The sequence below is a fragment of the Mastomys coucha genome, unplaced genomic scaffold (assembly GCF_008632895.1).
Source record: "Mastomys coucha isolate ucsf_1 unplaced genomic scaffold, UCSF_Mcou_1 pScaffold22, whole genome shotgun sequence".
NCBI lineage: Eukaryota > Metazoa > Chordata > Mammalia > Rodentia > Muridae > Mastomys > Mastomys coucha.
In genome coordinates this window covers 151,786,540-151,800,023 of record NW_022196905.1, presented here as the reverse complement: position 1 = coordinate 151,800,023, position 13,484 = coordinate 151,786,540, and the positions used below count along the sequence as shown (strand labels likewise).

Below are 13,484 nucleotides of genomic sequence, written 5' to 3'. Positions count from 1 at the left end.
CGCCTTTAATTCAGTTTTGTTTTCTTGAGTTATTTGAAATTCTTGATGCATTATAGAATTATTGATTGTTTATTTTTATTATAGTATTTAAAATTTGTAGTTATTGCCATTAATATTGTGGAGTTTGCAGAAATCTCAACTGTATAAACTAAATCTTTAAATTAGCTTGGTGTGAGGACTCTTTAATGCTTCAAATAGAGGAAGGGAACCCTACATGAGGACTACTTTAGTTTCACTTAGAGTGTAGTAAATGAGCTTGTTGCTGTTCTGAATAATGATCTGGTCAGTTAATTGTACTGGTATATGTCTCTATCGTGTGTGTGTGTGTGTGTGTGTGTGTGTGTGTGTGTGTGTGTGTGTGTGCACGTGTGTGTGTGTGCGCGCGTGCCTGCCTGCCTGTGTGTATATGGCCACTTTTCTTCAATATAGTAGTACTTTAAATCAGTGGCTTTTCACCTAGAGCCTTCCGTGTACTTTGCATGACTGGCCATAATCACTTGCTCTAAAAGTATTGTAAAACCTTGCTATGAGGCTTGAAGGCAAGACATGCGGATGGGTGTTTCCCAGCAGTAAGCCTTTTACCTTTCCATTTGTTGGACTGTCACTTAACTGGTCTTGATTCCTTTGCCCACCTGTGAAGTGTATGCTGATGTCACCATGACATAGGTCTGCACTGGCTAATGCGTAGCACCGTTCATTTCTAGCCAGTTGCCTTTTGTTTGGCATGATTGGGTCGCTCTCCTTGTATAGTGTACAGTGAAGTTACTGGCGAAAGGGATTTTTGAAACAGCATCAGAATGGGTCAGAGTCCAGAGGATTCCAATGTGGTGAGAGCCCCACCCCCAGCCCCATCTGTTAAAGCAATCCCCAGGGCTTGTTTTATTTATTTATTTATGTTATTAGAGTGCTCTGCAAAATATGTAGAGGTAGAACTTTTATACTCAAGACATCGTTGGATTGTCAAGCACTATTTGAAAAGAACATGGCTCCTCTTCGAATCCTCAAATTATTGATTGGAGGATGTGGGAATGATTGTGTTTTTCATACTTAAACTTTGTTTGAAGCCAGTAAATTAAAGAGTAGTCAGTGCATGTTGATGACCCAGCAGTTTCCTACAATCATATTTTGTTAAATAAGTCAGTACCTACAGGATTAGAATAAAAGGTGTTTCTTCACTATACATGTAGGTGGTCCTTGGTTATCCCAGGACAAATGGCTATTCACTTTGGATTAATTGGCAGATAAGGAATTAAGCTTTGGACTGGTTGATTCTTAAGTTCTCTTGGGTCTTTTGTAGCATGGAGCTCTCCCTATTACCTAGGTATTGCCCTCAGTGGTTCCATTTGTAGGTTACAAGCAGTGACATTTGACTTTGCTTGTTCCTAACCAAATACCTGATCAATTCATAGAACTGAGACTTTGTTTAGAGTAAGGCCAGTTACACACTTGGACTTTTGTCCACCACAATACCTAATCCAGTTTGCCGGGTGGGCCTTCATGGGCCTCTAGACCTCTCAGTTCACATTAGGAAACAGGCTTCAATTCCTACTGCCTACACTGGTTACAGTATACAAATACAGTGCCATTACTGCATTTGAAGCATACTGTTTTTCCATTAATACATGAAGGGAAAGGTTGAACTAGAACTAATTGTTCCCAAGGAGTGTGATCACACTTTCTCCTACAAATCAAAGATTTGGCCTTTGGTGTGGTCAAGTTGCAGAACAGTCTAAAGACCAAACTGGTTAGCATCAGCTTTAAGGCGTGGTGTAGGGTACATTTTGCTGGCTAATGGATTGTTCCTTCTGAAACTCAGCTTTGCTGCCTCTCTGTAAGAAATCATTTATATTTTGTAATAGATTATACTTTTAAAATTCTCAAGTCTATTGACTGAGAAACATCCTTAGCTTTAGAAATCAGTGACTTCCTCTGCTCAAGTACTTAGTCCTTTGGCATAGAGTTGTGTCCTGTTTTCAAAATAAACCCAAGACTTTATTTGTAAAATGAAGTCCTTCCCAGAGATATTACGGTGTGATTTGGTGTGACCATGCTTTAGAATTTCTTCTATGATTGCCTTTTGTCTGGGATAATGACAAATGTAATATTAAATATAAATGGCTTGAGTTTATGTTTTAATTTCCAAGATGACTGGATAAACAGTTGAGGGTCAAAATGTTAAGTGCGCAATTACTGGCCCACAGGTATCTGAATTAACTCCATGTCCCCCTTAAAAGCACACAGTAGGAATATTATGTGTGTGATTTAAAAAAAAAAAAAGTATATGTACATTGTCCCCAAAGTAAAATGTTTGGGTGTTAGAATACCTGGCTTACTGAAAATGGTATTTTTAGAAGCTGGGTTATTTTCAGACATTACAAATTTCCTCTAGTTTACCAGAGAGACGATATATGGGGAGCTAAGAGATCACAACTTAAATTTCATAACACATACTGAGCCACCTTTCAGACCATGACTTAAAAACCTTTAACTTCACACTAGATTTCTATGAATTCCTTAAGTGAGATCTTTAAAAAACAAATGTCCTTTTTCTCTCTTCTCCCGTAAAGGTCAAATAGCAGTGCCTGTCACTTTTTCAGTCAGGAAGTTAAACATTACTGGGTGTGTGTGTGTGTCCCTTGTTTCACCTAGTGTGAATCCCATTTCAGTGCAGGCATACTTAAAAATAGTGATTAGTGTTTTTGGTCTTAGACGAGTTTTCCCAAACCGGTTCTTAGTTGCAGTACAGATTAACTTACATTAAGGTTTTTAAAAGTCAACACTTTGTTTTAAAGAAAGACCCACGGTGGGGGGCGGGGGGGGGAGTTAGTGACTAAATCGGGTGTCCATACAACTATGTGGGACTTGTTTTTAAAGATATCGTTGTGCTGTTTAGTTCCATTTGAAGTTCTGGTATTGATGGACAACATTTTAAGAACAGACGTGGTTAATTCTTGTTGGGTCCTGGGCTGTACACGGGACTGTGCTTTCCACCTACTTTGCTCTCCCCGCTACCAGGTATCTTAAGTAAGTGTGTTTCCGACTTGGGAGTATCTGGATCCTTAAGATCCGATCCCGTAACTGGTAGGTTTAGTCTCAAGTACGGAGTGGCAAAAGTGGGCGCTAGTGGGCGCTGTGGGTCCATAGAAGTCACAGCCGTGGTGCAGTTTCTCAAAATCTGCCACTTCTCTGACTGATAGTCGTCCGGGTCACCCCTAACTTCCTGGCCACTGTGGGATCGCGGGGTCTCCCTGGAGCTAGTGAAGAAAAATCCACTCAGTTGGCAGTGGCGCTTTGGGGGCGCTGTTCTTGCAGGAAGAGGACCGGAAAGGGATCGAGCGGGCGCATGGAGTTGGGGCACGGAGTCGGGAAGGGCGGCAGGCGGGCTTGCACTACTGGTGGGCTGCTAAGGCTCGCAGCCTCGCGGGAGTCTGTTTTGACTTGCGTCGGGTCGGGCCGGAACCCTTGGTGGTAGAATCAAGCTAGAAGGTCCTCAATTAGAGGCTCAAAGGAATCCTCCTGGGACCAGGGCGCCGTATGCGCGCGGGGTTCGGCAGGGAGCGAGCGCCGCACGGTGGAACGCTGCGTTCACCAAGTCTCGCCCTATCCTAGCGAGGGCACTTGCTGGACGAGGCGACCCTGCCGATGCGAGTGGCTAAGAGGCAGCCAACCTCGTGCCCTGCTCCTCACGGGGCCACTAGTGCGCGGTCCCAGGCGCCCAGCGGGGCTCGCCCCGGGGGGGGGGCTCACCTGTCAGGGGCGCCCTACCTCTGGGTGCCCAGTGTCGGGTAGGGGCGGCAGACGGACGGGAGTGCTGCCCAATCAGCGCGCGCTCGCGGCGCGGCAAGCCAATGGGCTGCGTGCGACTGGGCGGGGCCCCGCGTTTATAGTGCTCTGACAGTGCGCTCGGCGCGCTGACTCTCCGCGGCGGGGACTGAGGCACCGGTCGTATCGCGGAGCTGCGCGCACAGCGGGTCCTGGCGCCCTCCCCGCACACAAAGGCCCGCGCGCGTCAGACGCCTGCGGGGGTCCCAGTGCTCTCCTGACTGCTTTGCGGCCGCGAGTTGCGAGGATTCAGGAGGCGCCCTTTCTGCGCTCCAGGACATGGAACCGCGCCGCCACGGCGCTCGCTTGCCCGGGCCGCTGCCCGCTGTCCTGGATCTATAGTCAGGCGGCCCCTCTCGGGGAGCAGCACCCGCCACCTCACACCGACTCGTCTCTCCGCTGCGGGCCTTTGTCCCGGCCCAGTGCCCTCGCCGCGCCCGCCCTCCGCGCCTGGCCCGGCACCCTGGAGCTGCACGGGAGCCGGCTGTCCCAGCTGCGTCCGGCGCGGCGCCCCGGAGCCCCGAGTCCGCCGAGCCGCCGCGCCCCGTGCGTTCGACCCCACCCCGCGCGCTGAGGGACGCGCAGGGGGAGCGCACCTGGCCTCGGCGACCGCGGGAGCGGCGCGGCGCGTCCGCCCCGGAGGATTGGGGGTCGCAGCCCGCGGCCGGTCCCATCGGGTCCCGGAGTGCGCAGAACTGGGAGCGGCTTGGCCATGGCCATGGCCCGGTCCAGGAGGGACTCCGTGTGGAAGTACTGTTGGGGACTTTTGATGGTTTTGTGCAGAACTGCGATCTCCAGATCGATAGTTTTAGAACCTATCTACTGGAATTCCTCGAACTCCAAGTAAGTGGCGTCCACCATCCTCCCCTCTCCCGCGGTGCCCTCGGCCTGCGCCCGGGGGGTATGCCGTATGGTCCGGGCGGGAGGAGGCCTTGGACCCTGTTTCTAGAACCTGGGGCTCTTGTCCCCCAACCCCCACCCTTCCACATTTCTCTAGGTGGGGACCGGCTGAGCTTGAGAGCGCGGGTTCCAAGGGTACTCTTCTTGGGGCTCCAACCTCAAGTGCTCTAGGGGGGTCCCAAAGCTCTGGCGACTTGGTGGCATGCCCGGGAAGGTGTCTGTCTAATGGCGCTATCTGGCCCTCCCTTCTTTTTCGAGGACGGAGGACGTTGCCACTAATGGGGCTACAGACACACACTGGCGGGCTCCGGGGACAGGCAGAAATGCTGCGCTTGCGAGGAGCGCGGGAGCCACGGGCCGGGGCCCAGCGAGGAGGCGACTAGAACTGAGGGTCTGGGTTAGTGGAGCGTCCCTTTGAGGAAGGGAGCTCGGCCCGGGGCGTCCCTGAGCCGGGATGCCTCGGCGCCTTCTCGCTAGCCTTTAAGTGCACGGGGAGCTCGGTGGCTCGGCCAGAGAACTCCGGCGGCGAGCTCTCTGCACGTCGGCCTCTCCTTTCGCGTCGGAACTGGTGGTCTAGCTCCCGTGCGGCGCGGTCCGCTTAGGTGGCTTAATTTTAACGACGCCTTCAGGGCCCTACCTAGTCAATGCTGCAGCCTTTGCACTTGGAGAATCGGGAGTCCCTTGATCAGACTTGCTTTTAGCAAAGCTCACAGTCGGGAGAAAAACCAGGCCTGAGACTAACTTTCAAGTCTGAGCTCCCAGGGTGCGTTCCGCGTTTCGAAAATGCTAGCCATCCCTTGGTATACGCAGCCATGGCTCCAGTAACCGCGCCTGGGTGCTGCCTCTTACCTCATTTTCCAGCCACCGCCAGAAAGTGCTGTGCGGAATTCTGGACTCAGCCCTAGGAGAGCGTGAAGACGCGGCTGGCTCCTGGCTGGAGTCAGACCCTTCAGATTAGAAGCAAAATCAATGACCTAATTGGAGTTGAGCCTGTGGTGCACGGCTTCTGAGTAGAGGTGAACGAATTGTTTTTGAAATTACCCCATAGGCAAAGAATTGTACCTACTCTTGTGAAAGTGGTAAATTTTAAATTCACCAACATAATTGACCAAACACGTTTCCCTTCGAAAGGGCAAAAAATCTACAGTTTTAAATGACCCAAAACATTTTTTTTTTTTTTTGCGTGCTGCCAGGAGGGCCTTGTTTTAAAGTTACTGTGCCCCCCTCTAGTGTAATCTTGAACTGTTAAAGAATTTTTTGTTTTGTTTTGTTTTTTTAGAGCAGTGTGTTGCATTTGCTCTCCTGGCGTAGTATCTTTGCAGCCACACGGGATGTACAGGCACCTGGTGGTGCCAGAAGGCGCCTGGCTGGGATCTGAGCGCTGCTGCCTTCGCCACTCGGACTGGGCCCCTGGTGGTAGCTGCTGCTGACGCTCGCGGTGCCTACAGAGGTCACCCTTCCCTGCCGAATGCTAGCTATGGGCGCGCCCATCCCCCCTCCCTTCCCCGGGCTGCCTGCCTCTCTCCACTTTGCACTTTCACTCACAACCTTTTTTGAGGAGGCTGAGTATTTTTTCCCCTGTCCGGATTTAATATTTATATTTACATCTAGTTTAAAGACATTCCTATAAACCCCTTCTGAGCAACATAACCGTCTTTTCTGTTCGTAGTGACCACTATACTTGGGTGTGCAGCCAGAAGAATTAGAAATACTGATTTGTTTAAACAAGCGCAGCTAGCACCTGGAAAATAGTCTTCGATTTGAAGCGTGTTATGGGAGGGAGCGTTGACTTAATTTACATTTATTCACTATTTGATCTTCAACAGTACAGTTTTCCCGAGCTGTGGCCACAGATGTATAGAGAGCTGCTAGGGCCCTGGGTTTTGGAGGAGCAGGCCTCCCTGTATGGTGCAGTTGGTGTGATTACTCCCTGGCCTCCACAATAAAATGGCTTAGAATTTTCCTGAGGAAAGCCTGTAGCTGAATGCTATCTGTAAGATCAGAAAGACTTCTTCCAAGGAAGAGTAACACAAAAGAGCCTTTTAGTTTTTAATGCCTGGCATCGCTCAGTTGTTCACTTTTCCAGAGAAAAGTTTCTGTAGATAAAATGTTGCAGGCAGGTAATCAGATGCTTGGAAACTTTACTTTGCTTTGCATGAACTGTGGGACAAGTCACTTGTCATGAAACAGGCACTGGTAATTAGATTTGTTTCATTCTGGGGTCAGCCTTTTTAGCAGGTGGTCGACCCAGGGAGCATGCAGCAGCTGTGTGCACGTAGAGCCCAGAAAATCCTTTGTAAACTGGAGTCTCCATAACTACTTTAATCACATTGCCTGCCATCCCATCCTGGAGAGTTTATGTAATAATCAGAAGTTCTGTGTACTCAAAGATTATGTGGCTGCCCTGTCAGATTAGTCACATTGTATCTGAAGATGCTGGTGCTGTTTAGGTCATTTTCCAACTATTTTTAAGTTCTGGAAAGAGGAGCAAAGCCTGGCAACCATTTCTAATTAACATTTCAGTAGAATCCCCCTCCCCAGTATAGTGTTTTAGCCATAATAAAGTGCTGTCTGTTTGTTGTTTTGATGAATGGTAGTTTCACTTAGGATTAACAACTCTACACTGTCAAAGTATTCTAAAATAAATTATACCTTGAATATTTCCTTCCAGTATTAATTTATGTCTGCGGTTTTTATTCTATAAGTAACACATACTAGTTAATTTACAAAGCACTGTGCTTTTCCCATGCAATGTTTTTCTACACATAATAAAACTGAATTCCTGAAATTGAGTTGAGTTGATACAAAAGAATGGCTGGATAATATCCAGATAACCTGCAACACAGGCCTCTCTCCCTAGTCAGGTTCTGAATAAATACAGGCCTGTCAGATTGATAAACTAAACTACAATGGATAGCACTGTTTAAATAGCTGGTCAATAACACATATTCGCCAGCCTACCTTCTATTGTGTCTGAAACTCCTATTTTTGTAGATAAACAAATGCAGATTCAGCCTTGATTGAATAGCCCCTTGAACTGTTCTCCACAGTTTGCATTTGGGCCAATCTTGTTGGTTTTAATATAGAGAGGGAATAAAAAGCAAGCCACAAAGCACCGGGGTTGGTACTCTCATCCACACTCCTCACGCTTTGTCAGGATGATAAACTGTAGGTTTTGCGTTGTCCTTGTTCCACTGCAGAGCCAGGCAGAACACAAAGACAAATGTGGATGCCTTTTCAGATGAGAATCTAACAGTCATGTGTCCCGGGACTGAACTTCTTAACCTCCTGCAATTACAGCTTCCAGCCCCAAAAGGAGGGTTGAGGCTAAGATAATTTGCTGGGCACTTGTTTCTAAATCTTTGACAAAGCTTAGTTCTTGACACTTGTCCTACTAATGCAAAGAAATGCAAATGACCCCGGTGGTTCTGACTCTGTTGAAGACAGGTGAATTAACCACCCCCAGGGACCACCTAAAGACCGTGTGTTGGAATGGTTTTCAGTGTGCTGGAGAACTGGTGGATTTATTAGCTTTCCTACAACCTCTTCACACTTACTAAGACAAATCCTGTTGGTGGGTCCACAGGATAGCTTCCTTCAGACTAGCACTGTGGGCACTGGAGTAACTGAATCCCTGTTGTCTAAGCTTCAGTTGAAATATTTTGGGTTGCTCTCAGGAGCTTAACCTGACACCTGACTTGAAGCTGCATTTCATAAGACATTCTCAGAATGGGAGATTATTCCAGATCCAGGCAGGACTGTAGGGCATCGTCACAGAAGTGGGAGTGGCAGGGAGCAGCACGTACAGACTGCAGACCCTGGGAAGAGAATTGTTTTAAGGAAGAGTATTTCTTTGACATTCTAATGAAAACTTTATTCTTAAAATATCTAATTACAAACTGGACACTAACAAGCCCTGTCTCCAAAAGATTATTAAAATATCTTTAGTTACTGCCTGCCTTTGCTGCCTGCATAAAGAACCTGTTTTTCAGGTCACTTATACTTCTGCATAAAGAGAAGTGTTGGACTGTTTAAAATATTTTGATTAAAATATGCAGATCCCATAGAACTCCAAGCTTCTGGAGAGGAGTGAGCTCTCTCTCTCTAGGTAGGTCCCCTCCCCCATAAAGGGGTGAATTAGAAGGGGGGCGGCAAGGAATAAGAACAGCCCCAAAGGAAGGATAGCAAGCGAGACGTGTTCCGAACAGCTTGGAAAAAACTCCTGTGGCTTCATTGTCTCTGTAAAGCCGAAGAATACAAAAGCAAGCAGTCAGCCCTTCTCCCATGATGGAAGATGCAAACCGTTGACATGGCTCCCCTGTTTAACTTGTTTAATTCTCATTTTAAATTCAGCACTATACCAGCCGTGTGAACTCTGAAGATTTCTTTAGTAATCCATTTTGTAGTTCGGAATCAAAAACAAAGTGAAAGGGTCTGACACAATTTGCTTTTATTTTTAGGCAAATCAACCCTGGTCATAGTTAATAAGGGGATTACAACCCAGACTACGTCTTTACAGATGTAAAGTAAATCAAGGGCAGAGCATAAAGAAACTGATCCCTTTTGATTGAAGTATGGTAAAAAGGCATAGAGAAGCTAGCGGCAGTAATCTGATTGTATGGCAATAAAACCACCATTTTCTGTCTTTCAGATAAAAATAATGTGGTAAATCCATGCAGTTCATACGATGTAAAGGCAGATAAAGGCGAAGCCATGGCAACATATAGATTAGCTTGATGTTAGAAATGACACGTCCCTGAAAAGGGTGTGGGGCGAAGGCCCTTGCTCCAGGCTGTTTGGTATTATGTGAGAGCCACACAGACTTGGGAACTGGGATTAAGAATCATGAAAGCTCCACTTGTGGTCTGGGATAGCTGAAGCCGAGAAGGGGAGCTGTACAGTTCTTGCTCATTGGTGGAAGATAATATGGCCAAGGTAGCTTTCATTGACGGCCTTTTTATAGACCGAGGTGGAGGCTGATTAAAACTCACAGCTCGCTGCAGTCCTTAGGGCCTGGAAGCTTTCCTGCTTAACTCTTGGCCTGACAGAGCCAGCCATTCTGTAGGATTAACTGCCCTTCGCCGCCCTTGCCTTCATCTATTTGGGCTTCAGGCAGAGACCTGCTGGGCAGCAACAGAGACCAGAAGGAGGATAGGTAGGCCCTGAATTATCTGAAAAGAAAACAGAGGCCTTTTGATTTCAGCTTCCCTGCCCCACCCCCCAACCCCCTCCAGGGTCGGGGCCTTGTATCTCTCTCTACACTGCCAAGGCAAGGAAAAACTTGGGCCGTTGGCCCTTACCTGGGCCTCTAGCTCCTCTGTGAGGTTGGTCTTTTCTTCCCTGGGGTAATTTAAGAAAAAGAAAAATAACACGTTACCATATTGAAAAGGGTACAATTTTAGTTTAATTCAAATAATCCAACCAGTATGTCAAAACTTCGATTCCAAAGGTTCCGAGCTTTCTTGACCACTGTGATTGGTAATCTGCGAGTTGGCTGGGACAAGTTCCCTGGTGGAAATGACATGATTATAAAATGATGGTGCTGACCCACATTAAGGCAAGAACAGGAAATCTTGGTGGTGTTGACTGTCACTGCCCTCTGTCCCCAACCTCTTGTAAGGGAACTGGACTTTAGTGCTGGTCTTCCCCATTACCCGTGTTAGTCAATAGACAAAGTGAGCCATTGACTCTTTGCTGGATTAGGTGCAGAGTGACACCCAGAATTGGTTCAAGCCACCAGAAAGGAAATATTTGCTTTATCGTCATCTTTTGGCATTTAAGAAAGTCTCACTATTTCTATTTCTATTTCTTCGGACAAGGGCTTTCTTTATGGAATGGGTCTTGGAGGTAATTTACGAATGGAATGTGGGAGCTGTTTAACAGGAGCCGGTTGAAAGCCTCTTCTAAACCCGATTCCATACAGATGATAAAGATTGTCATTAAATATTCTCTTTAGACCCATTTTATTGACTTTCTCCCTGGTTCTCACACTGGATCATAGTTTGGGGCTATACATAGGTACTCTTGTTATCTGTTTCTTTCACTACTCTGAGAATTATGAGAGACATTACTGTTATATTCTACTTCACATACCCAAACACCTGCCACTTTTCGCCTTCCTTTCTATCTTAATTCTGAATCTATACCTAAAAGATCCATTGGATTTGCTGAGATTCGTCAAAGAGGAGGGACACCCCTAATTTATAAGCTGGTCACATCCTAGCACCTTTCATTCTCCATTTGACAATGATTGCTAATGGCCCATTCAACTAAAGTATTTGCTTGTTAGCGGGGAACAGAGAATGATAAATGTCCAGCAAGCTTGCCGCCTCCTTCAGCTTTTCACACACAGACTGGTGCATATTTATGGCAGGCAACCCGACAAAAGGAGAAGCTGAATCGCCTTGGCCTCCAGCTTTCGGTTAGGAACAGGGTTAAAGTGATTAAAGAGCTATGCAAGAAAGCCCTGCATCTGTTTACTAACCGATGCAGGGGTGTGAGTTCTTTACTACTTTTCTGGGCCCTCCATTCTATGGAGCATACCTGCGTGATATATTTAGAAGTGTCCTCTATCAGAATGGAGGGCCCAGACAAGTGAGGAAACAGTGCTGGATTCCCAGGACAACAGCCTTCGAAGGGTTGCAGTGTAGAATCAGCAGGGGCACATTCAAATATTTTCCATGTACAAAGTCAAACATATAATTCTGGTTCAGAGCATTCTGGGTCTGTGATACATACTTGGCTGATTTCAAATTTAAAAACCACAGTGGGGAAAAAGCTCTCTTAGAGAAAACAGGATCTTTCTGCCCAGAGTAGTTCTCTAAACAGAACCGGAAGAGCAAATGGGCCCGAGTAAAGGAGGTAAAGTCCATGCCTTCTATTCTCATCAGCTGGCATGGGTAAAGAGTTGGAAACGCCCAGGTGGCACACTTTCCAAGTGATGAGCCACTGGCGAGCTACACACTCAGAAGACATCATTTTCATACGCATTGTAAATAGATTCTACACAGAATGGTTAAAAATTCCAGCTGATTTTCTCGGTTGAAATTCAGTTGTGTCAAATTTTAATTACAGTATTTATAGCACTTCTCTAATGGTGGAGTCCATCTTGGCACCAAGACATTCATTTGTACTTTTCATGGACACTCATCTTGACTCTCCCTAGAATATGTGTGAGTGCTACTCCTAAGTTCTGCACTTGTGTGTTCAGGGACTGATGTGTCCTATGGGGTAGCTTGCTGGCTGGGCTGTCTCCTTGCCTCTGTGTATTTCATGGAGTTTCTATCCTTCAGAGGCAAAGTTGCCTTTGAGATGACCTCTTCCATCCACTCATGGGATAGCAGATGAGCCCAAGGCACAGCACGGTTGGTCACATCAACTGATAAAACCCTTCAGTCCTTGTCCTTTCCCCAGCTTGTATTACCTTACTGAGTCCCTAGCACATTCATCCTCAGTTAGAATTGTCTAATGATTGAACAGAGCAGGATAAACCAGGTATATCTCGAACTCAAAATGTATCTAACTGAAGAAGTTAGAAAATGCCATTTTCCATGTAACTGTTATCATTTGGATACTTTCAGGTTTCAAACAAACCCTTGCAGGTCTTGAATCTTCTCTTTCTGTGAGAAAACAGATCATGAGGGTTCCTCTAGAAGCACCTTCTTCCCTTCCCAGCCTTCCTTTGCAATCCTGTAGACTTGGCAGTTAACCCTAGGTCTCTATGAACAGAGCAGCTTCCAGGCATGCTCCGGTGCTTACCACCTGCCGAATCTGTAAGGCAAGGGATTCTGCTTCGTTTCAACAGTTCATTCACTTCTGACCCTTGTGGGCATCCAGTAGGTATTTGTGGGATGGGCAGGCACAACCCAGATTTACCTTGTTGGTTGGGGATGTTTTTATCACATGCTGTCAGAGATCCAAGATCCACCCTTCAGATCCAAGGCTCCTGAACTCTAGGGTACCAAAGTCAGTTGCCTTCAGGGATTGTGAAAGCTAGTTTCTGGACCCACCCCGGAGTTTCTGATTCCTGAGGGCTAAGGTGGGGCTGGGAGATACACACTTTTACTGCAAAGCTCCCAGATGATACCAACTACTTGTGGTTGTGGGAGACCGTGTGGGAGAACGACCTTGGGTCAACCTTTTCTGGAAGAGAATCTAGCAGTCTTCTTCCTGCTTTCAAAGGCTGTTTAGGACCCAGGAGGTAATCTGGCCTTTACCCTTCCTTCTAGAGGTTATAAGGGCCCAAGATAATTGGCAGTGGTAACTTGGTTAATTAATTCAATAAGGCCCTACACTGAGAATAAAGTCAAAGCAGAAAAATCTCTACCTGATAGTTTTGTTTTGTTTTGTTTTAGTTTTTGGTTTTTCAAGATATCTCTGTGTAGCCCTAGCTGTCCTGGAACTCACTCTGTAGACTAGGATGGTCTTGAACTCAAGAGATCTGCCTGCCTCTGTCTCCCTGGTGCTGGGATTAAAGTCATGTACCACTATCACCTGGCTTGCTCCTTGTGATTTGAAAGTCAGGTAGAAACGGAAACATTCCATGCTGGGATACCATGGTGTTATATGTAGAGAGAGGGGACAGGGTGTCAGGGGAAAGGTGGCCAGTCCTGGGTAGGGAAAGCAGTCCAGGTGAGAAGAAACTTGAGTTTTTAATGAGAGCAGTATCTCTAAGCAAAGTCATGGCAGATTGCTGAAAACCAGTAGTGCACAAGCCAGGACAGTTTCAACCTAGAGTAGCGTCTGTAATGTGTTTTGTGCTT

At 46.8% G+C, this 13,484-nt stretch overlaps 1 protein-coding gene across 1 annotated transcript in view; it reads left to right on the top strand.

Moving 5' to 3' along the window:
- The first annotated feature begins 3,897 nt into the window (after positions 1-3,897).
- The window catches only part of Efnb2 (ephrin B2), a 44,005-nt gene continuing 34,418 nt past the window's right edge, over positions 3,898-13,484 (top strand). The window contains exon 1 of the mRNA XM_031338978.1: positions 3,898-4,665. Within this exon, the coding sequence (XP_031194838.1) occupies positions 4,535-4,665 (131 nt within the window). The 5' untranslated portion in view covers positions 3,898-4,534. The remainder of the gene's footprint in view (positions 4,666-13,484) is intronic.